General features: G+C 40.6%; 2 protein-coding genes and 1 long non-coding RNA gene across 10 annotated transcripts in view; 1 reads left to right on the forward strand and 2 right to left on the reverse strand.

The window, feature by feature from the left end:
• Window positions 1–2,171, reverse strand: part of STRN (striatin) — a 69,196-nt gene extending 67,025 nt beyond the window's left edge. For 5 of the 6 annotated variants that reach the window (XM_026793076.2, XM_014266643.3, XM_014266642.3 and 2 more), the window contains exon 1: window positions 1,705–2,171. In XM_026793076.2, the coding sequence (XP_026648877.1) occupies window positions 1,705–2,007 (303 nt within the window). In that variant the 5' untranslated portion in view covers window positions 2,008–2,171. The remainder of the gene's footprint in view (window positions 1–1,704) is intronic. The other variant, XM_014266641.3, reaches the window with a different exon arrangement.
• A 3,397-nt stretch (window positions 2,172–5,568) lies between these two features.
• HEATR5B (HEAT repeat containing 5B) overlaps window positions 5,569–26,377 on the reverse strand; it is a 54,217-nt gene continuing 33,408 nt past the window's right edge. For all 3 annotated transcript variants that reach the window (XM_005486526.4, XM_026793074.2, XM_026793073.2), the window contains exons 25-36: window positions 25,770–25,951; window positions 24,608–24,676; window positions 22,276–22,455; window positions 21,367–21,604; window positions 20,452–20,712; window positions 19,362–19,489; window positions 19,031–19,175; window positions 14,318–14,587; window positions 12,304–12,528; window positions 10,221–10,372; window positions 7,512–7,725; window positions 5,569–6,103 (exon numbers count right to left, since the gene is read on the reverse strand). In XM_005486526.4, coding sequence (XP_005486583.2) covers window positions 5,799–6,103; window positions 7,512–7,725; window positions 10,221–10,372; window positions 12,304–12,528; window positions 14,318–14,587; window positions 19,031–19,175; window positions 19,362–19,489; window positions 20,452–20,712; window positions 21,367–21,604; window positions 22,276–22,455; window positions 24,608–24,676; window positions 25,770–25,951 — 2,369 coding nt within the window. In that variant the 3' untranslated portion in view covers window positions 5,569–5,798. The remainder of the gene's footprint in view (window positions 6,104–7,511; window positions 7,726–10,220; window positions 10,373–12,303; window positions 12,529–14,317; window positions 14,588–19,030; window positions 19,176–19,361; window positions 19,490–20,451; window positions 20,713–21,366; window positions 21,605–22,275; window positions 22,456–24,607; window positions 24,677–25,769; window positions 25,952–26,377) is intronic.
• Window positions 6,040–25,771, forward strand: LOC113459210 (uncharacterized). The gene is made up of 3 exons (XR_003380245.2): window positions 6,040–6,178; window positions 11,761–11,834; window positions 24,988–25,771. It is a non-coding gene; the product is annotated as an uncharacterized LOC113459210 (long non-coding RNA).

Consider the following 26,377-nt stretch of genomic DNA (forward strand, 5'->3'; position numbering starts at 1 on the left):
CTTGTAGCTGCCACAAACCCCCACCACAAACCTCTCAGAGGGATCCAAGAACATTCATCTGCAAATGGTCACAGCAGACGTTAACGCCTGATGCCTGCAGAGATAGCCAAGAATTTTGCACCTTCCTGAACATGACTCTGCAGCAGATAAATGCTGTTACAGCTCATGGCAATGCCAGCCACAGCTAATTATAACTTTATTGAGATGTTTTGGCAAGAGTCAAAGGCATTCAAGCAAACAACTTGTGATGGGGTTATCTGCCACTGATAATACATGACTTCTGCAAATAGTCTAAATGCTCAATTTCTTTCCTCCTCTCTCGTCCATAACACCAAGCTTTTGAGGGATACCTGGGGGAGGAGGAGGGAAGCCATGCTGCTGAAGGATGTGATAAATATGCAAAGTGTTATTACTTTTAATACACTGGCAAAATTTCCTAGGTCCTGTAAAACAGATTTTTTTTTCTCCAAAGCAATATTTGATATCTGAATCAGCTATGAATATATGTCAAGATATTTATGGGCCTCCACTGGATATATGACACATGAGGTTATTCCTATACATAGCTAGCTAGTAACTTTCTACACAGTATTTACTAGATGTAGTGAATAGAAATATCATTCAGTTACTAACCAATTTCTCACTGAATCAGGGAAGTTAAAATAAAAATTGCTCTCTTGTTCTCATGACCACTTCCTTTAAATTCCTACAAGCGAACTCATTAAAGAATGTCACACCTACCACTCTTCTCAGAATGGTTGTTGTATGTAGAAAGTAAAATTCAAAAGATGAAAAAACCAACCCAATAACCAAAAAAACAGAGAAGTGGTTTGCATTACTACACAGACTCAAGACTCTCTTGACAACGACTTTCAAGGAAAGCCATAGAAGAGATGGACAGGAAGAAAGAGACAAAGAAAGGAGACTTAAAAAAGAAACCCATAAGACACTTTTCAGTCTCAAACATGGCCAAATGAAAACCAAACAGTGGGCTGCTAGCAACATGGCCAGCGTTAAGGTTTAACACAGGAATTTTCTTGTAAACAACACCAAAGAGGAACGAAGGTTGCATTATCGACTGTTATTGGAGTTAACGCAACGTGCCCATCACTGAAGTATCTGACAGCAATGGCTCTAGGCCAGGAGCTCACAAGTTCTTTTAACCACAAGATCACTATCAGTTCTTTCATGCATTAATGAGCGTATCAGCCCCACTGCTTTTCAAACGAAAACACTACATAACGTGTCCGTGGTACCGACGGGAACCCAGCCGGTCCCGCGGGCCGGGCCCTGTACGGGCGGGCGGCACCGGGCCGGGGCAGCCGCGGCACAAGGGGGGCGCGCAGCTCGCCGGGGGCAGACTGTGACAGGGGTTATGAAACTGGTGACAAGTTGGGGCGGCCGACCCCGAGGGGCATCCGGAAAATCCCGGGAGGAGGCGAGAGCGGCGCAGGGGCGCTCCCCGCGGGCAGGGCCCGCTCCCCGCCGGGCCCGCCGCCATGTCCCACCCCCGGCCCGGCCGCGGCGGGGGGCGGCCGCCCTGGGGGCACCGGAATAGCCCGGCCGGCCGCTCCCTCCCGGGGAAGAGGTCAAGACAGCGCCCAGGGCGGCCGCTCCCCTCCAGCCGCGCAGAGCCGGGGGACACGGAGGGGGAGCGGCCGCCGGAGCCGGGGCTGTGGGGAGGCAGAAGGTCGCGGGTGTTACCTGCAGCTCCGCCCGCTCCGCCTCCCACTCGGCGCGCTCCGCCTCGAAGCGGCCCCACTCGTGCTGCAGGAAATGCAGGATGCCCGGCACGCTGTATTGAGCCCGGGACGCCGAGAGCGGCGCGGCGGCTCCGGAGGCTGAGACTCCCCCTCCTCCGCCGCCTCCTGCTGCCGCCGCCGCGGCCGCCGCTGCCGCCGCCTCGCCCGGCTCCAGCCCCGGCCCGCCCGCCGGCGGCGGCAGCAGGAGGGCGTTGTTATTGTTATTGTTGCTGAAGAAGACGCCGGGCCCCGCTTGCTCGTCCATGGCCGGGCCGGGTCCGCCTGGCTCGCCGCCGCCGCTCCCGCCGCGTCCCGGCAGCAGCAGCAGCAGCAACAACCTGGGCGCGTCCCGCCCGCCGTCACCGCCTGACAGCCGCCCCCGCCCGCCGCTACGGTGGCCTGCCGGGGACAGCGCCGGGGAGCGATTCGCCCCGCCGCCCCGCGCGGCATCCTGGGAATTGTAGTTCCGCTGGATGGTGGAGAGGATTCTTTAATCGCCGCGCTCTTCCCGCGCCGTCCGTAATCCCAGGGATGGCGTTCGGGCGGCTGGGCCTCACCTCTGGGACGTGTGGTCCGGTCGGCTGGGCGGGGGCGCCGGCGGGAGGGGCCAGGCAGGGGCAGTCCCTGCAGCGGGAGCACAGGTTAATGGTCACCTCCAGCTCCGAGCGGGATTGACACGGCTTGGGCTCTCCCGCAGCCCACCCCAGGAACTCGGGAAGGGCAGGGGTCCCGCATCAGTCCCACGTGCTCCCATCGGGCCCTGCCCTGGCAGCTCCGGCTTTCCTGCTTCCTCCCTGTTCTGAGCAGCGCTCGGCCTTTCACTGCCAAAAGCTGGAAACCCTGCCCAAGGCTACGGGGGTTTCTTGAGCATCCTTAGCAATGCTGGGAAGGAGAGCGACACTACATTTTTCAGGAATTGCCACGCTGCGTGCTCCGCGAGGAAAGGGAAAACAGGAGCCTGTGGGATTGGGGGCGGAAGATGTGGGCAGCACTGCCCTCCCCACGGCACCAGGGGCCGAAGCGGGGCTCCCTTCCCACGCCGTGTGCGCCCCAGCAGCAGAGCCCTGCTGAGGGCAGGCAAGGCGCCACTCCGTCGGGCCGTGCCGAGGGCCAGCACCGTGTACGAGGCGCTGTGTGCCACCACGGCGGTGCCACGGGGCGCCCGAGGGGCGATGGCCCCGGTGGGCCCGCTTGCGCTCCTCGCCGCGGCCCGGGCGCACCGAGAGCGGCCCCGCTGCCCTCTCCAGCCGCGGTTCCTGTTGCGGTGTGGCTGCTCCGAAACCGCAGCCGCCTGCCTCGTAACCCTGCCCGCGGAGCGCGAGCTGCGGCTGCCGGACCATCTCTCTGGGAAAGAGCACGAAGGAAGCTGACTTAGAGCATCAGGAGAGCAGCGGGGAACGGGAGCGACAGCACGGGACAGGGAGCGTGATGTGGGGGACCTCGGCAAGGAATCCGTGTAGAACAAGGCTCACCCAGAAGGGAAGGAAACAGCAGAGAGAGAGATGAAAGATGTGAAGGGGAAGCGGAGCAAACTGTTTCATTAAAAAGCACATTTAAAAGGCTATTGACAAAAAAAAAGATGAAAAGGACAGTGACAAACAACAATAAGCACTACGGCCGTTTCAAGTTACTTCAGTTTTTTTTAATAAAATGGAATTTGATGCCAAAATATTGTGTAAAACCACATGATAATAACTTTAGTATCAGGAGCAAGCAGAGAAGCGAACGAGGACTAAACTGGGGAAGGATGTATACAAACAAGAGTTGTGCATGTTGCAGACAGCCACACAAAATACAAAGAAAAACCTCTCCCTTCTCCCTCTACATCTATCTAGTGCCATTTTCTCTTCTGCTAACTTTTTTCTATTGTTCTACTGACTTCTTAGTTATGCTTGATTGCTACACTTCCCTCCCCCCTTCCGAATCTTCAGACATTTTGTCAACTAGAGTCTAACCAAAACTTAAAAATGCTGAGATAAAACTTAAGGCAAACAAAACATGATTATAGACAAAATCTTTCCAAGAAGTCATTAATGCCTAGACTACCTGGTGGAGGGGAAGGAATCTAAAACAGGTTATAAACTTGTTTTCTGTTTTACTTGCAAAATGTTTGTGTTAATTTTGAACTGAAAGAGTCCTTAATACTTTCAAATGCTGAACTGGTTCAGAACCTCTAAGCAAAATAGATTTGTAGTGCTGGAAAGACTTAGTAGAAAGGGATGTAGTTAAATCAATTTAATTCCCACTACCTATATAAGAAGAAAAAATTAGTGAAGTTACTTTCCTTCTCATGTACAGCACATTGTTTTTACTTCTGTATGTATCTTTACTCCTGCAGAACAATGGAACAAGACTTGATTACTATCTTTACCAAAAAAAATTGAGATTAGAGTACGCACCACTTGCTGTGTCCTCACTTTAGTACTACAACATTCACTGTGAAATAAAAGCATTTCTGATTTTCTGTTAAATATTTTGCACACAGCCAACTTACCACAGGGCGAAAGAGCATTATCTTGACCATTTTGCATAGGTACTCAAAGGGATATTAGATAAGGTCTTAGAGGAAAATAGAAAGCCTAGAGGGAAGTATCTATGCAAAAATAGTGATCTACAAATATTTTAAGCAGATATTAGTCATATTCAATTATATTTACTATCCCTTTGTTATATTTGAAGTTGAAGCATCTGAAATGCAGTTTTTACAGAGTATACAGAGAAACATCAGAGATGAAATTCAGCAGGCCTAGTAGAGACCTCTGGTAATGTTACTTCTTTCTATAAAGCAAAATGTATAGAAAGATCCCTATAAAAGCCCATAAATTCAACAGCTGTGTCAAAAAAGTCATGTAAGTCAGTCTTATATACACAAGTAAATACATGGTTCCACACTTCTGCTAAGAGGAAGGGTGAGGCCTGGCACAGGCAGACACTGGGAGTCCCTGGCTGTGCATGCAAGGTTAGCACAGCACATGAACTAAAAGCCCCAAAATCTGCACATCAGACTCACTCAGATGGGAGAGAAGCCACGTGCTTTTGAAAAAAGCCTGGCAGGAGAAGGAAAAGCTGGAGGAGCCTGGCTCCCACCTGTGTTCTGCCTCCTGAGTCAGTACAGTGCAAAGTGCTCCAGTACCTCTGCTTGCAAACTTGATCAAGGACTACAGGTATGATGTATCCAGAAAATAAAATCTAGCAGGAAGGTTAAATACCCATGAGTCTGGACAAAGGGCACAGCACTGACTCATCACATATTCAACCAGTTGCTGGCAGAACAGGAAGACTGCAAACAGAAAACACCTTACAAGGGCCAAGATCTACACCTACAAAAATGCAGATAGAAGGCAGCTCTCTTTAAAAACTTAGTTTCCAGTGCATTCTTTAAAATTTATATTCGAAGAGATAGGGGATTAGATTCTTTGCATCCTTTATTCATTTTCAAGCATGGAAACGGATTTGAAAGAGATATACACCACATAAATAAGGACAACTCATTAAGACAGCATGCTTGATCATTCACCTTAAGAAAGGCTGAAAATTTTCAATTATTTTGTTGTGGGGTTTTGGGGTTTTTTTCATGCAAGCTGAAACAATCTACGAAGTCCCTTTCCCTATTATTTTTTTAAAATAAAAGGAAAAAATTCGTACTTCTACACCAGAAATTCCCCATGGTACAGGGTACGTACTTCATAACAGTTTTTCCTCTTCTCTCCATCCCCACTGTGTTAGTGTGTTGGCACAATGGTGGGATAACAATCACCAGATTTCAAAAACCACTGGAGGGTTTGAGATAGCTTTTAAAAATAAATAAAACTATTTAGATACAGAATAATTTTTGGTGGATAATTTATAACAGAAATTCATAAATATGATCACAATTTCCTAAAAATCTATACAAATACAAGTAACACCACTTCCCTTGTAATGCATGGATTTCAAGTAATTACACAAAGCTCCATTAGACAGCCTTTCACACACAAATTACACAAAATTAGACATGTATGCAGGGATAATGTAACGCTTCTGACTACTTAATGGTCCAAAAATAATAAAAGTAATTCAAAAAAAGCTAGTTTTCAGTTTAATTGTCGGGGTGGAATGTACTGTGGGTGGTGGTTGCCTAGCAGCTGCTTTTGCTTTGCTGGCCTGACTTGCTCGGACTGCAGTTTCCAGACGTGTTTTCAATTCAGGAGCAGCTCCCATTACTGTCTTGAAAGCATGGGGGTAAAGTGGACCAATGTGCATCAGGTTCTGAAGTGCAAACTCGTGAAGACCCTTGGATGCTGTAGATGCAGAAGCAAAGGCATTTTCATTCAGTAAATAGGAGATCAGAGTGGGAACGAGAAGGGCCAGCAACTGTACTCCTAAAATGAAAGAAAAAAAAAGTGGAATTACCATATCAGAGAATGAAACAAAAAAAATTATCAGCTACTACACAGGTAAGGAAGGGTAATATTGTTTTCAGAACTCACCAGTAGAAACTGTAATAAAAAGATTATCAAATTAAAACAACTGAAATGTAGATGGCATCCTGTGTTTTGATCAGTCCAATCTGTCTTACCAGGACTGGATTTAAGATTTCTATTATTGTTCATTACAGTTATGTTGATCCTGATGCTTATTTTGAGATGCTTTTGTACCATCCAATTGCAGATCATTGATGAAAGATTTTAAGATGTAGAGTGCCTATCATATTAAAGGATTTCAAAACACTTTTCAGGCAGACAGAAATGTCACTCAATTGAATTTGAGTATCCACCTCCCCAGCAAACATAAGTGAACTGATACCAGAAAGCAAGTGTTCACAAAAAGTCAGGGACAATTATCTGCTGTTATTTATGTTGTGTTGGTCTGGGAGATCCTAATTCAAAAACCAGCAGGGCAAAATGGCAAAGGGATCAAGAGGGTTGACCTTGAGAACAACAAAGGCAGCTAAACTTAAGCAACAAGGCAAATTTTTGTACCTAGAAAGAATTCAAGTACAAGTTTGAAATGTGTAACCTGGTAATTATACATTTTAAGCTCAAAGAACTTAAAAATTAATGGTAACTCATTTATCAAAATTGTTTTAGATTACCAGAGTATTAATTATTTTTCCTTATAGGTTCTGACTAATCACACTCATGGGGTGAAATGTCCTCAGCCAGCAAATCAGATGATCTGTCTCCTCATTTGTTTCAGTTACTCTCTCATTTTCATTTCACCTGTGTTTCAAACAACTGTTCCAGAAGCACAATGAGGCTCAAGAAATTTTATATTCTATCAAAAACGAGAAACTCCAACAAGGAGACCATTGAGTGAAAAAACCCACAAAAACCAACCAAACAAAAACCATCCAAAAAACCCTACACAAAACCAATAGTAGTATTCTTAGGAGGAACTTTTTCAGCATTTGAAGTCAAATGTCAAAGACAGCAAGTCTTCAGAAAGTAAATTGAAAGTAAAGTAAAGTAAAGTAAAGTAAAAAAGTAAAAGCAAATTGAAAAAGCATGAAATACAAATTTCAAAACAGAGTAAAATATCACTTATTACTGTAGTTTATGTTTAAATTTTTTTCCTGCAATCACCAGAAATGCAAAGGTCACACAGCATATCATGCTTTACATGCTATGCAAGTTCATGTATACAAAAGTTCTATCACTGGAATTACAAAAGCATGTTGCACACACAGTCCATTTGTGATTATGCCATTGAGTTCCTAACTGCAACATTTCCAATGTTCAATATTCTATTTTAGCATTACTCATTTCTCTAGAAAACCTAAATACTTACTATTCTGCTCCTCACCAAGGGCAACCAATGTTTCAAGGACTTTAATTCCTTCCTGGACTGCTAAAAGCTCCAGATTGTTGTTCGGGCGGCTCCTTTCCACAGCCTTCAACTTCTCAACCATGATAGGGGCCAGTGAATGAATATATGGAGTGGACAGGGCACGATTGGTGTGTTGGAACACAGAAAGCAGAAGCTGGTAACACTTGGCTTGAACCTAATCAAATCAAGATAAACACATTGTCCTCAAAGTTATTTGTTAACTCAGTGAATATAATAAACTCTGTTATCTCTGATTAAATAAATAAAAAGACTACTAAATGGGAAGGAAATGTACTAAGTAAGAGGAAAGAAGCAACACAGCCCAGCTAATAAAGGAGTATTAGCCCAGGGTTCAATAAAAGGAAGGACAATTAGTAAGAACATGCAGGTACTAAGTAGCAGTAACAATATAAACCCTGAGAAAATAAAGACAGTTAATATCACACAAGTCAGTCACACCAGTTCACAGTGAACTCCATGTTTGGGTCTCAGAACTACCAGCTCTAATAGTAGCTTAATCTTCAAAATCGTGATACGCTATTCCAATTCCAGAAAGGCAACAGTGCCCATAAAAATGACTCAGGACAAAGTGATCTTATTGTTCTAATACAAGCCAAGGCTGTAGCCAAAACTGTCAGGCCTTTCCATCCTTGCTTCGCATTCTCCCTTTTGTGCTGGCAGTAGCCTAGGACTATATAAGCTGATCACAAAATGCTCTCCTTGTCATCCTTCGATTTTTTTTAATCCTCCTCCCTCTCTGTGGAAAGCAGAGATTATTAAAGCCAAAGTTTGGGAAAATGACCCACTGATAATCTTGTTCAGATGAATTTATGAATACATTTTTTGGGGAATACAAAGATCTTCCTCCAAAATCCACCACAAATAACCCAGCATTTTTGAAAAGGTGAAGCCTCACAACAAATGTGAGGATGAAACATTGCACGTGTTTTCGAACTGCACTCAAGTCCAAACAGGATGAGTTATCGAGCACATGCTGAACAGAAATGTTCTAGAGGAAGTATTACTGAACAAAATGATCTGTGAGGAGATCCAGGGATTAGTGGAAACACAGATATATAAATAAAAATATTGAATAAAAGTCATAGATTATAAAAACTACTGGTAAGAAAATATTAGTTATGAAATCGTATTACTGTTAATTCAACAGCTGCAGGTTTTCTATACAGTTCAATATTTAAGGTCTGAAATAATAACACTTCTCATGTCATTTGTACGCTTTGCAACAGAGCTCCACGGAAGAACGTTTTTCCTCAATGCCTTGCTCACAGCATTTCTGACCTTTTCAACAAATTTTACCTCTATCTCTCCATACTGTTACAAATAATTCTCTTCCTTTTCTGTCTTTCTTTAAACTTCATTCCTTATTAGCTGTTAAAGATGATTAGACTAACCTTTGAAATAAGGAGTAAAAGTATTTTCTTAAATGCAGCCATATTTCAAAAGAGTTTTATGACTGCATCTGACAGCAGAATTCCATCCAAGTTATTTTCCTTTGAACTGCGTAATATAAAACTTTGGACTATTGTGCATTCACAGAAGTCTACAAAAACTCCTGAAAGGTAAAATCAGAGCTTCTTCAAAGCAAAAGAGTCACACTCTCATGTAAAACTTGCCCAACAGCGTTGAAACACTTGGATCTCTCAACTGAGTTATCTTGTTGGAACAAAAGGGAATTGAGCTCACCAGACTTCTGGTTATTACTATACATGATATTTGACCTATTCATGTGGTAATAGTTTCAAAAATACTCCTGTATTTCTTTTAAGCATCAGTAGCTTCTTTGGAAGAGTCTTCTGCCCTGCTATGGAGAATTATCAGTCCAAACAGGATTTTAAATGCCTCATTGTGACCCTAAACACATCCGCATTTTTTGCTTGTTTTTCTTCTCAGGAATCCCTGCAGTGTTTGCTTGTAGAAACATCACAGATTTTTCTCCTTAGCTCCCACCTGCAGATTTGTATATCCACTCAAACTGATAAATATATGGCTGGAAAAGTTAAGCTTAACTATCCATACAGTGCATTAGCCTGCTTGAATCAAGTCAGTCTATAACTTTTGTAACTTTTCTCCTCAATGACAAAGTAATTCAGAAGGCATTTCACAAAGGCAAGCCAAAGGGCAGAAGTGAAATCATGAAACAAATGAATCCTGATATATAGATATTCTGATGGTGCCCACAAAATTATATTTTTGCTCCCAAACTGAGTTTTGTATGAACATGCAAAACAAGCACAAGTTTTGCACAAACAAATATAAAATTGATCAGAAATGTGGGCTGTAATTTTATCTAAGGAAAAAATGGCTTAGTTTGTATTATAAAAGATCAACACTAATGTTAAATGTCACCCCTCTATGGTAACCAACCTTTTCATCTGATAAAACTTCATATACCAGAGACTGGTTTTGCCTTTTAAAAAGCTGAAGTCAAGAACTTGGCACAAGGCCATGAACACTTTATTGAGAAGCACTAAGTCTGGGTTATTTTGCTCATGAGTTTGAATAATGCATTGTTGAAAATTCTAGTTATCCTGACAGCAGTACCTACCCCTGAAGTAAAGGCATCACAAAACATTGAGGAAATGTGTTAAATATATCACAATTAGTTTCTGCTGGCTGCATGTCATTTACATTCCCATAACATGATCTTACCCAAGGATCAGAAGAATTCAATGCACTTCTAAATCTGTTCATACATCCATTTTGTAAAGATTGCACTCCAATTATTTCATTGCTTGCTGACAAGAGGAAGAGAGCAATAGCTGTAAGTATGCTTACTTCATCAAGAATAGGTTTAGAGGCTTCTGAAAAACAAAAGCAAACATGCTGTTAGCTTATTCCAAAAACACTTTAGCATTTATTTAATAAAATCCAGTGAACACCGATAAAACTCACAAAGAGGAAATATATTTACTTGAAATTATTTGCAACTGCATATGCATTTACTTATTACAGTATCATTGTTGACTGTGACTGACAAAAATCTGAGCAACTCTATTCTAACAGTTGTTTTAATAAAGTAAGTCAATCTTTCTGAAACTTAAGTATCAAGGAAAACATCACCACCCACTTTCTCAGACCAAGTCATGCTTTTTGTTTTCAGTGTGTAAACAAGAGGAAAAAAGATATTTTTAGATCTTTTGCCCATTAAAGGTCTACTTCACTTTTTAAAATAATTATCTTCAGCTGATACAGCAGAGCAAGAAATAGATATCCAGCATGGCAACAACTTTTACTTAACATGAGGTTTCACAGAACAGACTAGTTGATCTGACAGCCAATTGTCACCAACAGGAACAGTACTACTTTAATTTTTCCTGCCTTTCAAATAGCCTGTATTTGCCATTGTCACAATTCTTTTTCCTTGCCTAAGTTGTCTTCACAGATCTGATTCATGAATTCACAACAGGAACAAAAATATGTATATACAAACTATTATAATATATATTAAAAGCACTGCTCTGCTGGTCTGGTTGGCCACATTGGTTCTGCTCTCCCCTGAGAGGCACAAAGAAACAGCATATATAAAGTCAGCAAAAAACAAAAACAGCATGACTGCTCTTTACAGATATCAGCTAGTCACTTAACTGGCTTAGCCATAATGTAAAACCTCACTTCAAAAAACTACTCCAAGTATATTAAGTGATGTTTTTTCTTACATTATTTAAATTATTTTAAATTTACATTGTTTGAATTTTATTGAATGATAAGGCTTGAAATTGAATGCAGTGGACCTTGCTTAGATTTTTGCATCTGTGATCAATCGCACTTCACAGAAGATTAGAAAGGAAAACATACACTCCTGCAAGGAACCTAGAAAAAATTCTGATGCCTGCGAAAAGGTCTCCAGCCAGTGATGTTTCTGGAAAGAGGGCCTGTGAAATCTCTACAGTAACTAAAGGCTGGAAAACAAGAGCTGATGTGACAAATCAAATCAGAAGTTTGGCTTGGTTAACACAAACTGGTGATCCTCCCCCTTTTGGACAATTCAGAATCATTTGCAATTACCTCCTCATTCCCCATCTCTCACATGAGTAACTCCATTCAAGCCTCTCTTCACTCTCTACAAATGGCTCTTTGGCAATGCAATGGGATGTTTTTCTCACTGACTACCACTATGCAAATGGCAAATCTTTGTGTCTCTTTTGCTAACTATGCAGCTAAGACTGTACATCTTTTTTTCTTTTTGAAGGGCAAGGCAAAGCATGTATGTGAACCATAAGAGGTGGTCTGCAGTTCTCTGAAGAGACAGTAACCATTGTGCTGGTGAGTAACAGGCATTTTTTGGCCAGGATTTCTTTATCACCAAAGAAAGCTTTTAACAGTGTTGTGAACATCCTACTCCAGTATGAACCTCTCCACAATTATCTATGGCTGTCTTCCCACTCATTCACTTTAACACTGACTGTCATTAAGATTAAATGACTTGTGCCAGCAAAAAAACTGAGAGGCTGATGCCAGATGCATTGCAAGAGGGAAAACTTCTAATTGGAGGTTATGCTCAACACTGTCAAAGAAGACAGACCAAAGACAAATCTGAAGTGAGAACTCCTGAGATGTAACTACTTTGTTAAAGTCAATGTTGTGCATTTCTTCAATAAAATTTGTTAAGCAACTGATGAGGTTTGCTCATTCAGGTTTTACATTAAGTTATAGGCAGATACCATACTTGCATTTTCATTATAGAAAATCCATTTTTCTTGAATTTTAACTCCTGCACTGGGAAACCACTTACCAGGCTGAGAGTCTTCCAAGACAGATGCCAGAGTGCTGCGGATAAGACCTGTCCATTGTTTCTGAGTTTCATCAGTCTTGACTGTTGGAAGAGTAACAATAGTTTTTATGCCTTGAAGAGCTGCAGTGACTGGAGGTGGGACCTGATTATCTGCTGACTTTACTGCTGTTTCTTTCAATACCCGTGTTATCAGAAATAGGATAGTGGGTAAGATGGTCATACACCCTAAAAAAAAAGAAAAAAAAAGATAAAATATAAAATAGAATTTTTCAAGTGTGGTAGATAAGCTCTTTGTCTTCCTCAATATGGATGCGTTTGGTTGGAGACAAAGGAGATGAGATAAAGTGCAATTCAGGTAACGAGTGACATGTGTCATTCACCATTTCATCACCAAATTCTTTCATCAGTGCTACTGAAATGTATCATAACACAAGTCATACAAGCCAACAATTGAAATGCTGCTGTCAGTTCAGGAGTGATCATTTAGCTATTAAAGCTTTGTCCCACATGGCATGTGATACAAGGTATGTCATCCAGGTTGCTAAGTACCTTAGAGAAGGATCTACACATCACCAGGGTCTTATAAACAGCAAAAATAAGAGGTCTGGAAACAAGTATCCAAACTAAGTTACTGCACTTTCTGAGTAAGGTGGTGTGCCTCACCTTACCAGAAGCAAAGAAAGGAAGCTGTTTGGGTGTCTCAGATGATGGACAAAGGCTGTAGCAGTTTCAATAACACACACAGACAGACTTTAAGCCCCTACAGGACTGAAAGAAGAGTGCTGTTGGGTTTAGACATGCAAAATCAACATACAGATCATTTCAGACAGTCAAGCCTCTTTCTATATCTCTTCTATGCTTCGTTTTTCCACATCTGTGGAAACACAAATCCTGCCATTTTCCTACTTCTGGGAATGCTGTGAGGATAAACACATGAAGTAAAACAATTATGACAGGAAGGGACTGCTCTTTAAACCAACAGTCATTTCTGAGCTACTTGCAGTGGCCACTTGCCAAATGCTGGGAGTAACACCCTCCAGACTACTTCAGACAACACAGATGTAACTACAGTTACTCTTTTTGCCCACCCTCTTTCCCATCACCTCCTCAAAAAAAAAAAAAAAAAATCGGGTATTACATAAAAACAGGACATGACTCCAACTTAAAATCTGTTGTTCCTTAAAAAAGTGCAAGGCCCAAATTCACAAATTTCTGTTTGAGACAAGCGATATTGTCTTTTGAGCATAACTTTGTCCAAATATGTTATTTGCAGTGCACCTCACTAGGGAACTAACTTTAAAATGTCTCATCTGTAAGAGTGGGTGAAACTTCCCAAAGATTCTTGAGACAACAGTCAAGCAATTTGCTCTCCAAAAAGCAAAAGTCAAAGAGCGCAGCTTCCCATGTAATTGTATCCTTTACCCATGAACTTCACTCAGCTGCAATTATCCCAGCTCACACACATCCTTTGTCTTCCTGGGCAGAAGAAAGTTCCATTTAGTTTATAATCACATTGGGAATGACTGACAGCCAACGGCTGCAAGGCCAAGTGTGACCACAGATGAATTGAGCTGTTTTTCCCTCTGTAGGATTGTCTTTTCTTACAGCTCCTGCTTTTCATGAACTTCTCAGGAATTTAATTATCTCCAAAATGTCTGTGTTCTTTAACAATATGATTAAAAATTGCCTGAAAGGTTTCAAAAGCATGAAAAAAAGGGGAAAAAAAAACCAAGAATGAAATCAGATTGGTACAGGGGCTTAAAATCTAAGTGTGTTATTGAAACTCCTACAGCCTTTGTCCACAGATCTAATTTCCTCAGCAAACCTGCAGCATGCTTGCAAACTTAAAGTCAAATTTCCTTTATGCTGTTCACTGGAAAAGCCTGAATTTTCATTTAGTTAATTACCTAAATATTAATGCTATGAATTATAGCATTCATAGCGATGTATTTACAGTTTGTTTTTAGCATCATAGCCTCGCTGTGCTCACACATATCCTGTGACAGTGTCCTACCTGCTGGAGAACACAGGGAAGGCAGGTCAGACAGAATATTAACGGTGGCAGCCACAAGACGAGCGCTTTCCTCAGAGAGGTGGGATTTGGCAGCAATGTGACTCGGAGAATCCGACACTTTTGAACTCAGGTGGGGCATGTGTCGTACTAGGATGAACATCAGCAATTCCATGGCTGCAAAAACTAGAGATTTTCCAGGCACAAGACCACCACTCTCACCTCCCTCTCCTAAAGCAAGAGGATTTTCTTTTTCTTCATTATCATCTTCATCTGAAAAAGGAAAGAAATGTCTGAGGAGACAGTTAAGATGCCACTCCAAAAATTACACGGCACACGCTTCACAAAGAAGTTAAGAATCAAGAAGAAAAAGTTGCTTTACAGTAAGATAGGACAAACATGGCTCATGTCAGCCTAAATGTTTTAGTTAGAATGACTTAAAGGGGTTTAAAATGCCATAGAAATACTGTGATTGCAACAATTTGTTTTCTGGAACTAGAAAACAAATGTAGTCTTGCACAAAATAAAACTACAGCTAATTATCTTGCTTCTCTTAAAAATGATAATAAAATTAACAGCAACCAATGACAAATAAACAGCCAGGACATTTTTTTTTGTAAATTTAATAGCTATTAATTAAATGTTCCACTCTGACAAAATCTTATTCTAGCCTAAATTGATTATGAAATAAGAGAACAGAAAAGCACTGTAGGATTCTATGTCTAAGTCTAGCTGAGTGTACTCAGTTCAAAAAGTCTCTCTTTTGATGGCAGCTTGGCCAGCTGCAGTCCTTCCTTCTCCCATTAAACAGCAACAGAGATTCAGCAAGGCAAAGCTGGCCTGAACTACCCCTATAGAGCTCCTATGAATTTAAATGATTGCTACTGTTATCACATTCATCAATCTGAAAAAAGCAGCTTACTGGGCTGACAGTAAACAATTCCATTAATTCATATGAAGGAACAGAGCCTGCATTTTCAGTTGTTCATGATGGTTCCTCAAGTTCCAGCAAAATTTTTTCCCTCTTTTTACATGGAAAATGGGCAAAAGCTATCAGTTGGGGGTTTTTCTATCAACAGTACATTGTGCCAGATTAAGACAGTAATTTTCCTTAATAAGAGAATATTCTCTGGGGTTTACTTCACTTCTTTCAGGTAACAGAAAATCTGGCAGACCTACCCAATTTAACCAGGTATCAATGAACTATTTCCCAGGTTGCCTCCTGGAAAGTAATTTACCTAGCACAGATGGAAACAGTGTATCTGAGATTTTTTTAAAAATGGTAAAGGAATGATTGAACAGGGAGACTCTCTCTTAAAAGGAAGAGGTCACAAAAAGTACCTCAGAAAGTAGCTTTCAGAGTGCTGAGGATCTCCAAGCATAGAGACATCACATCCCTGGGCACCTGCTCTTCTGCTTCACCACTCCCACAGTGACTAATCTTTCCCTTGTATCCCATCTGGATTTCCACTGCTGTAGTTTATGTGCATTGCTTCTTGTCCTTCCACCACATGCCTTGCAGAAGACATGGATTGGCCTTGTCTTTAAATCCCCTCTAAGAAGGGGGTTTGCTATTCTATCCCATATTAACCCTCTCTTCTGCAGACTAAGTAAGTTCAGCTCTCTCAGCCTCTCCTCACAGGTCACACACTTCACCTCCCTAAGCAGCTTAGTGGACTTCCACTGAACTTCCTTCATGTTTGCCAACAGCTGTCTTACTCAGAATGAGGAGGAAGGGCAAAGAAAACTAGACACTGGCATGTGATGCACTGCTGTGTCTGGCATGTGATACATGCCAGTCTTTTCTAAGACAGCCCAATAACAGAGGTTGCATAGGTCTGCATTGTATAGGTTTCACACCAGAGATTCACACACACAACTCCTCCTCTGGCAAATCTGCTATCCAATCTGTCAGCCCACCAGCCTACACCAATGCACATTCCGTACCAAATGCAGGATTTTGCATTTATCTTTGCTGAACTTAAGCAGGTTCTCAGACCTGCAGTTCAAAATTCCCCTTAAAGGCAGCACCACCCTCCTGCACACCCACCACCTGCCCAGTTTGGTATCATCCACAGATATGCTGAGGGTACATTCTCTCCTGTCTGCCCTGTGTGCTTAACAGTAGCAGATCCTCTACTGATCTCTAAAGAACATCAGTTGCAACCAGCTTCCAGTTAGACTTGAATCACTGAACTCCATTCAAGCACAGCAGTCCAACAAATTATTCTCCTACTTTTCAGTCCACATCACTCAACTTGACAATGATATTGTAGAGTACTGGGTCAAAAGCCTTGCAGAAGTCTGAGTAAACAGTATTCACCACTCCACCTCCAAAGGCAGTTATTTCATCACAGAGGGTGATGAGGCATTAATTGCCCTCAGTAAGTCTGTGCTATTTCAAATCACATTCTTCTACTTCATGTACTAAGAAGTGGTTTCAAAAGAAATTTACTCAAAAACCTTTCAACAAGCACAGCAGGCTTACTGGCAACTTCACTCAAACCCCACCTCATGTCTTACTCAAAGTTAGTCACCGCATTTCATTTTTGCCATTCATTGAAAAGCTTCCTTGAGCACCACAGCTTTACAAAGATGACTGCAACAAACTTAGCATGTCATCAGCCATCCCTGAGATGCATCACATCTGGTTCCAGGGTAGGGCTGGCTTTGTTGTGAGCAGTCCCTAACTGGAAGCTCACCTGCTGAAGCTAGCACTGCTCTCCCTAGGCTTGCTCATTAGACACAGACACAGGAGGGGTAAGCAAGAAGATAACAGTGCCTTAGTTTTTGCTCTAGTGTGTTTTGTCATTAGATCACCCACTCCATTCAGCAGCAGGTCCAAATTTCCTTTGCTGACAATGTATCTATAAAAGTTGTTCTTGTTACACTGGACGTTCATCATCCGTTTCAGCTCCACCTAAATTTCCCAATTCCACTCCTCCATACCCAGGAACTTCAGTAGTCTTCCTTGACAGCTTGCCCCCATTTCCAACATCCAAGCACTTCCATGCCACATTTGAGCTCAGTCAGAAGTTCCTGTTCAGCCAAGTCAGCCTCCTGCCATGATAATTGTGAATGAGCTTTATTTTGTCACCAAAGATGAACAATCCTGCTTTCCTTTGCCCTTCAGGAGAGCTTACCACAAGATCTCATCTACAAGCTCCCTGAACAAGCCAAAGTCTGCCAAGTCAAGCCAAAGCTTTTGCTCTGCTACTCATTTTCTTTCTTTCCCTTGAAATTACGACCTCCACTATCACATAGCTGGTACAGCCAGAACTACCATTAACCTTTGTAACCGTTTCTTCTGTATAAGTGCAGAGCAAATCCATGCAGCCCCACCCTCATCTGGACTGTCCAGCATCTGGACTGAAGAATTCTGTGCTTCATACACTTCTGAGTGTTACCAGCAGTGTCACCCTTCCAGCACACGGCTGGATGGTAAAAGCCTTTCATGAGACTCCCATAGCTTGACTGGAATGCTTCTTTGGGCTGGTTTAACATGGCTTCATTTACCTTCCCTCCTTGATTAGGCAACCTGTGGCCCCTGACTGGTATCACTCTTCACTTCCTTTCAGTGTTATCAGTTCTCATCTGTCAAAGTAGGACAGCTGGCTCCTTTCCTCTTGCCAGATCTCCTCAGTGTTCTCCAACAGGATATCTGGAGATAGAGCCTTTTGTTCCTGGAAGTCACAGTACTGCAGCCACCACCTTCATGCAAGCATCATCCTCCAGGGCCATATTCCAGCATAGTCTATGGCTGTCTCTCCTGAGAAACATGGGACTTGAGCTCTTGCACCTGCAGGACCGCCGAAAAACATTTCATTCCTCCATTTACCTTTCCTGACACCACAGAGTCTGCTCACCTTCACAAGCATTTCCTTCATGTCTCACAGGTGAGACCAATGTCACTTCCAGCTATGGCTGCACAGACAAGCCTCTGGAGTACAGGCACATCAGCATTTTCACCTGAATTTCAAACTGGTCATTAGACCTCTGATGCAGCAGAGGTGATTGTCCCTCAGTCAGCAGACTGTTGTTGTATGTCACTGCCACCATTATGCTGACTCCAGCAGTCCTGTACAGTCTTGAGCAGCACCTCTGGGCAGCGAGCATACCTTTCCATGCCAACTGCCTTGCTCCTGTTGCACACCCTGTTCCCAAAGATCCTGGTAGCTGACACGCCCTGAGTGCCCTCAATAAGTGAAGTAAGAACCCAGGTGCAAGTCTGCTCCATTTCCTGGCAAGATCTCCTGGGCAGGCAACTTTCCATACTGGTTTCAGGAGCAGTTCACTCACCTCATGGATGTCAGTTGTGCCAGGGACACATCACAATACCCTGTACTGCTAGCTAAATCATTAAACTTCAGAAAAAAGGTAAATGAAGTGCTAAGGAAGCAGTCAGTAGAGAAACATAAAGGAAACTGAACAAGGTATTAATAAGGGGTGCGCTGCATATACCTTGCACCACTCTTACTCCAGAAAAATTAATGAAAATCATGACATGAAATGAGAATGATCAGAGGAAGAAAAAATACAGATTACAAGAGTTAAGAAGTCAGCAGGTAATTATGAACACAATCAAAATTATCTCTAGAATACACAGCATTTTCCTCCTCAGTGTAACAATACTCTAATGCAACTGAGTTCCTTTCCCAACATGAAAACCTGTTGCTTATTTACTCTGCAAAGCAAGCCATGTTTACAGAATCTTACTTAGCGTGTTCCTTTTTTCCTGCAAATAATCTTGAGCTGCTCTTACTATCTGCTGGACAACTCCTGTAACCAGCAGCTGGACTGAAGGAGGATCCCAGGTCAGGAGGAGTCGGTGAAGCACACTCAAGAGTTCAACACCAAGGAGCTGCAGTGAAACAAAATACATAGAAAAACATTCATTAGGGCTAAACAATTCTTAATTGTTATGTCACTTGCTTATGATGAACAAATACTTTTCTCACACAAAAAATAATTACAGCTCTTGTAATCATCATTGATGAAAGTCCAAGACCTGGAAAATGCTGATTGTTACAACATGCTCATACATTACCTGATCCTCTGCAATATGGATCCTGGCACAAGGGGAGTCCAATAAAGTATGCAGTGCTTGTAAGCAAGATGTAACATGCTCTACAGGCTCTTCAGGTCTTGGGGAACACAGAAACTGTATACTAACACCTGAAAAGAGCAATAGTTAAAAAAGAATGTTCATACCATCATAAAATCTAGTTTTCGTTTGAATTTTTTTGTAAGTATAGCGGGTCCTTAAAAACTTTAGAAAGACAGCTGTTTTTCTCAATTCGTCCTTTCAATTAAAAGAGAGTCTATGCAGAAGACTTGTATTCACTTCTTCTTCTGCACCACGTCTTCCCCAAAATTTGGCTAAATAATAAATAATAAATTATAGGATAAATAATGCACAGTGACAACAAGCAATTTAAGATTACTGAACAGAAATTCATACTTTGTTCTAAAGATCTGTAAGTCAGAGATATGAATCCTTCAGTTGTAAATTGAGTTTAATTTTCTTGAACTCCTTTAAATGTAAAGACAAACAAAATGAAGTTAAGCTCCAAAAATCATGCAATATTCATCTACATATTGCATTTAATTCCAGATTTAAATGTCTGTATCTCAGCAAACTTCTGCAATTCCTCAGAATAAGAGATTACGTCCACCTCTTAAAGCTGTTAGGTAACAACAAAGGGAAACAGTGAATGCTACTCACAGATGAAAAACTGATGCAAAAGCTACTCCATGTGACTTGCTAAATATCACTCTCAACTGAGCAGTGTTTTATAGGGGTGTGTATTTTAATTAACTTCACAGCTTTTGCATCTTTGAAGCACAACATTTTGTATCACCTGCATTATACTACAGTGTAGAACAGTTCCTACTCATTTTAGTCAATTACATAAATCACAATAATCACACTGACAAATATTTATAGTCAAAGCTACAAAGAACACAGAAGGCAGAGAGATAAGAGGGAGGATGAGACAGAGATTTTCAAAACTTTACTGTCCAGACATGTAATGAATTTTAAACTTCACAGATTTCAAGCAAAGTATCTTTTCTCATTTTCATAGTGTTTCATACCATAACATGCTGCTACTGAATTCTAAACTTGTAACTCTTACCCAAAATTAAATGCATTCGATCTTTGTTTATTTCTGGTAAAGATTTAGTGGTAGGTGGAGTCCCAGGTGTCTGGTTTAGCATAATGGATGTAGCACGTTTCTGGGAACTGGGCATTGCTGCAGCAGTCTCTTCTGTTGACTCTGACACGTTAAATCCTGTACTGTTCAGCCAAAGTGCCACTGCATGTAGTATGGGAGCCCAGGAGTTCCGGTAATGCAGTCTAGCTGTGTCAATTGTCTCCGGAGTGTAAAATGCTCCTCCTGTTAAATTAACAAAGCAAAGGTAAATTCTAAGATTCTCTGCAAGTAACAGATAAAAAGCATGCACTCAAAATTTGTTAGTATATTTATTCTGGGTGTGCTTGATCACAAACATAATCAGGTATAATGCTTGTTAGTGGCAGTACATTCCAACTCTCCTTCTCTAGTAGCAATATTAATTAGTACCTCTCATGACAAAGTGCACTGGCCTCAATAAAGCAGTAAGAAGAGAGTAAGAAGAGAGCAAGAAAGGCAGGCACAGTCATCAGATCATGCAGCATTTTTCATATAGAGCATTCACTCTTTATCTGTAAAACAATGTCTACTCTAATCTCAGGGACCATGTTTTTCATACAACCAAAATCTTTTTGCACTTGATACCAAAGTATTAGAGGTGAAGAAGTACTCCTTCTTCCACAAAGTTTCAATGATCTCAATGATTTGAATAAAGAGTATATTCATTTCAAATTGAAGGAAAGAAGGAAAGAAGGGAAGAAGATTCAAAGTTAGAAAATACTGCTATTACATGCCCAGGTAGGAATTTATCACTTGCATAAAAAACATGCATACTAATTAATTTACAGAATAATTCTGAATGTCCAGCTACAGTTTCTTTCTGTTTTGCAGAACACAACAAGAAATTCCAGTGCATACCATCTGGTGGAAGCTGGGTAGCAAACTCAGCTGGTAGAGTTAAAAGAGCGTAATCTTTGAGCGCAGCCAACCAGAGCCGGCTCAGTGCCGGCAGTTCAGGCTGTACAAGCGTTATCAAACTGTCTGGTGGCAACTCATTCACAGTACCAAAATCATCCTCATCCTCCTCTGCGCTCTTTGAAACACGCTTGGGTTTGGTTTCTGCTTCTTTCTTAATTTTCATGGCAACGACATACACCTAGAAGTAAAACATGTCAAAGTACATGCTGTGAGATTCTAAAAAGAAAGGAAAGCAGCAGTCTTTCCCATGTGAATGTAACAGATTCCACACAGATAAAATTCATCAGAAAATTACTGGAAAAAAGAGATTTTTCAATAAAACTCCATTTTATTTAAATCCTTTCTTTTATTTCTACCAGTATATATATAATGCTTAGGTTCATAAATGGGACTTTCCTAAAACAATCTGGCCACACACTTTCTTTCTAAAAATGTGTAAATTATAAACACTTGACAGTGTTAACTAACTAGCTGGTTGCCTGGTTAACCAACTGCAATATTCTCCCAAAATATATTTTAAGGTTGTTTGATTTTTACAGTTCTTTGTTTTCTTGTTTGTGGGGGTTTTTTTTTCAATTTTAAGAGCAGTAAGATGGGAAGAAATCCAAAATCTGATATGGTGCGAGTGCATATTTTTACCCAGAAAAATGCAACACAACAAAGAACAACCAAGCCTCAATGTAAATATGGCTCAACAGAAGGGCAGAGAAAGATACTGAGTTTAAAACATCCCATAGTAGAATTGAAAAAAGTTAGGAGGAAGGCATGTACAGGCAGTATGAGGTATGAGGCTGCTATTACACTGTAAAATGTTTCCAAACTTTGGCAGATTTGATGGTCATGGCTTACCTCAGCCCATGCTTTGAGAACAGCCAGTTTTTCCATAGTAGTTGCACTCTCTCGGTAAAGCTGGCTAGAAGATCCCTTTCCTGCTTGCACTTTATCCAGGGAAGAGACAAGAAGGTTGTGAACTCGGCGGAGATCATTCAGGTCACTTACAACCCCACTTCCTATCCAAGCGCTACATACCTAGACAACAAAGTTTAGAATCACTCTAAAGCAGCAAAACAACCCAACAACCTTAAAAATGAAAAAAAAAAAAATTAGTAAGAAAATCAAACCAAAAACAAGCACCAGGAAAACTTAGTCATTGTCATCCTGCTTAAGACAAATAAATCAGGTTTTCCTTTCTTTTTTTCTCCCCAGCCATGACAACAGAATTGCTCAGGTGAGTGGTTACAAGGGCTATATTTGCAATGCATATTAGAAGAGAACTTAAGAGACATGGAAAATACTTTAAAATTTTTTCAATTCTCCATAAATAGGTTATAATTATTTTTTTTATTCTGTTCCCAAGTGTCTGGTTAAATCATTCAGGTAATGAGTCACTGCATTCTCTGTGCAGAATATACTGGGCAGCAATCAACAACAGTATACCTTAAAACCCCTCAACATCTCAAATCAATATGTAAGGCTCCATACTAGTGGGAAGTTTTCAAATTATTTATGTCAAGAAAACACCTAGAAATTATTTGAAAGACTGAGCTATGATTTGGAACCCACAGTTCTATACCTAGAACAATCTGTGGACAGACATTTGGGTGTCTCTCAACTTTTCATTTGAGTTAAATGGATCCAAAGAGGTACTTAAAATAACAAACATCACACAGACTGGCTGCTCCTGACTAATGTTATACACTGGCATTCATCCTCTGAAAGACATTCATGCCAGACATAATGCAGGCAATAGAAGCAGCTTGTGCAGCTGCTTTTCTACACAGAGAAAAAGGGATAAATTCTTTCAGAAGAGTTGCTCTTACTCTGGAGATTATTCTACAAGGATGAGGATCAGAAGCAAAAAAACTCACAGAACTCAAGCAGTTCAGGTTTTACAAACTTTTTTACAAACCATTTTTGACCTATCTCAAATTTTTTTACTTTGCTTTTAAAGAAGCAGTTCCATGAAATCCTTTGGGGAAGGAACTCTCTCATGACCTGGAATGATGGACATATTTAAAAAAAAACAACTTAAACACAAACACTAGAAGTGTCTCAAACAGGTACAGAACAAAGCTGTTGAAAACTTCTCACAAAACTGTTCTTCATTCACAGTAGGAATAAGATCAGCTTCAATCCTGCAGCTGAGCAAGTCAACATCTGTTTCACTAATGACATAAAACTATAACAACATCCAACTCCTTCAGGAAAGCTCATCTCTGTCCATGTAACTTCAAGAGGGAGTTAAATATCCAAACCTAATCTCCAACCATTTGATCCTGTAAGTGAACACATCTGCTTTGAAATGGGTTGAACAGAGAAGATTTTGACAAGTTATAAGGAATATTAAATGGTTTCACACAAACTGCTTCTTCATTTCAACCTGCAGAAACATTCTGTAAATCAGGATGAAGATATTTTTTCCTACACATAGATACCAAGTTACGCTGTAATTGAGCAATCCTTGCAAGTTTTGCTGAAAATTAAAAGCGTAAAAGAAAAAAACAAAATCACACTCCTGATGACCCAAATTTACTAAACAGAACTCAGAAACACAGAGTTATTTTTAAAACTAATGTTTGCATAGCTAACAAAACTGCTGCTTTAAACAGTAGTTTCTTTAGCTGTGAAAACCACATACTACTACAGCTGTGTTGCTGATAGTTGATTTAAATGGCAGTACACAACATCACGTGCAGGAAAACAATCCCACACACATTCAGAAAAAAAAATCTTTTAGCAAACTCACTGACAAGTTGTTACTATGACTGTAATGAGAATGCTCAGATCTTCTAAATTGTAAAACAGAACACTAAACTGAACAGAAGTTTAGTATTTAAAGGTAAATTGTCAGTAATCCAAACATCTGATCAGACTGAAAGACAATAAATAAACTTGTACTGTCTCATTAAGCAAAGGGGTTTTTTTCCTTTGCTTTCTTGCAGGATTCATATGAAGACATAGTTAGTTCCAGATACATTTTTTGATGTAGCTCCCTGAAAGGACTTCTGCACATCTGAGGAACAAAGTATATTACTAGGAAACTCAAAAGGTGTTGCAAAAACATGACAGCTAAAGTTTACAAGACCTTCCAGCCATTTGATGCTATTTCTCTTTTGCATCCTTCTTCCAAAGCGAAGGAAAATTAGTTTTGCTTATAGGATGTGAACATTTTCCACTGTACCTGACAGGCCTTTGCAGTTATATCAGATGGTGTATCTTGGGAAAAAGCTGGCCTCAGAGCAGCCCCAACCTGTTGATAAGAAGAAAAGTTAAAAATCCAATTACAATAGGGACATAGTGTTGTTTATCTCATCTTGTTTAAGGCTCAAGGACAAGTACAGAACAAGCAAGACAAAATTGCCAAATTTGGCATTGTAGCTACATCCCAAAATTATCCTTGCTGTCTAGCAAACATTTGCAATAGCAGACTTTAAACAACAACAATAAAGTCTTACACTACTTTTTTTCCTTACCCCATTGCCTTTTGAAGTCTCAACTACCTTTGTGAAATATGTGGTATTTTCTTCCCTCTGTTAATGAGTATCCTTTTAATTACTACAGTATCACAGGTGCAACTTCTGTTAAGGATCAATAAGCCAATGACAATTTGATGTCCAAAGGAACAGCAATACGAAACTAAATGGTTTTGGTTGGATTCGCATCAAGTCCACAAAGTGACAAATACTGACTGAAAAATGCCTTTTAGGCAGTTACTATATGGCAATACTTTTCTGAAACAAATGGAACCAAGTCCAAGAGAAAGAAGCAATGGTTACAGCACTACAGAAGAAAGAAGAAAAAGGCAGGAAGTGAAAAGGATGAAAGCCTGCCTTTAGAAGTATTTGGAAAGATCTTGACGACAGAGTAAAAACAAAAGGGGTGAAAGAGTTAAGCTATGCAACAAAAAAAGCACAATAATATCCCCAAATAAATCTTTAATTGCCCACTTCCCAGTGATATACTTTTGTAGTTTTCATTAGAACAGAAGTACATTCACTAATTCCCAGAAAACTGATTTATTAGCTTAAATCTAGAACTGAGTGAAAAATATTTTCCAATTCTTAGTTCTACAAACTAATAGCCACTTTTACCAAAAATTTAAATGTAACTTAAAATATTTGGCTTTCAAGTTACTGAATTTTAATTTTATCAGCTACTAAATTACAATAGATAGAATGAGATACAAAAATAAATTTTGAAGAGATAAGTGAGTCTCTGCAGCACATTTTCACACACAGAAGAATTTCCTCACAGCTTTTTTTCAAATACAAAATGTTCTCAAAGCTAATACTGGCATATTGGCATAAATACACTATTTCCTGAAGTCATGAAGGAGGTCTCACATTTGCCTGATACTGCTCCAGTATCACATGGCCTGGGAACTCTGGCTCGGGAACGGATGCAAATTTCTTGATGATGTCCTCAAGCGCCTGAAGGCCCGCCATGCGCAGCTGGTTGCTGTGGTCTGTGGCAGCCATGAATGCCATCCGGATAAGGTCAGAGAGATGCAGCACCAAGAAGTCATCTTAGAACAAAACAGAAAGAACTATCTAGTAACTTAAAGATAGCTAACATGATGAATACTTGCAGTATTTTCTTCATTGACATGCATGAATTTTACCTATTTGTTTTCAAAGGTCCACATTTAATGCATGGAAGAAGCAGGAAAGAATGCAACCTAGTTTTCTTTCTTGTTTTCCACTTTCCCTCCCCCAGAAAGTAATTCTGTGGCTTTTATTCCTAGGACAACCTTAAAAACTGAACAGAAATTGTGTAGAATGAAGTATGTAAATGTGGCTAAGTAGCTTGGAATATATTAAAACATTTAGTAAAGCTAATTTGAATGATCCCCCAAACATACAGAAAATCTTCAAGGCAATTCCTGCTCCTGCTCGAGTCCTATGCTTACAGTGACCCCTGCTGATGTTAACACCTAAATCTGAGTATGCCT

Source organism: Zonotrichia albicollis, chromosome 3, assembly GCF_047830755.1.
Source record: "Zonotrichia albicollis isolate bZonAlb1 chromosome 3, bZonAlb1.hap1, whole genome shotgun sequence".
NCBI classification, from domain to species: Eukaryota; Metazoa; Chordata; class Aves; order Passeriformes; family Passerellidae; genus Zonotrichia; species Zonotrichia albicollis.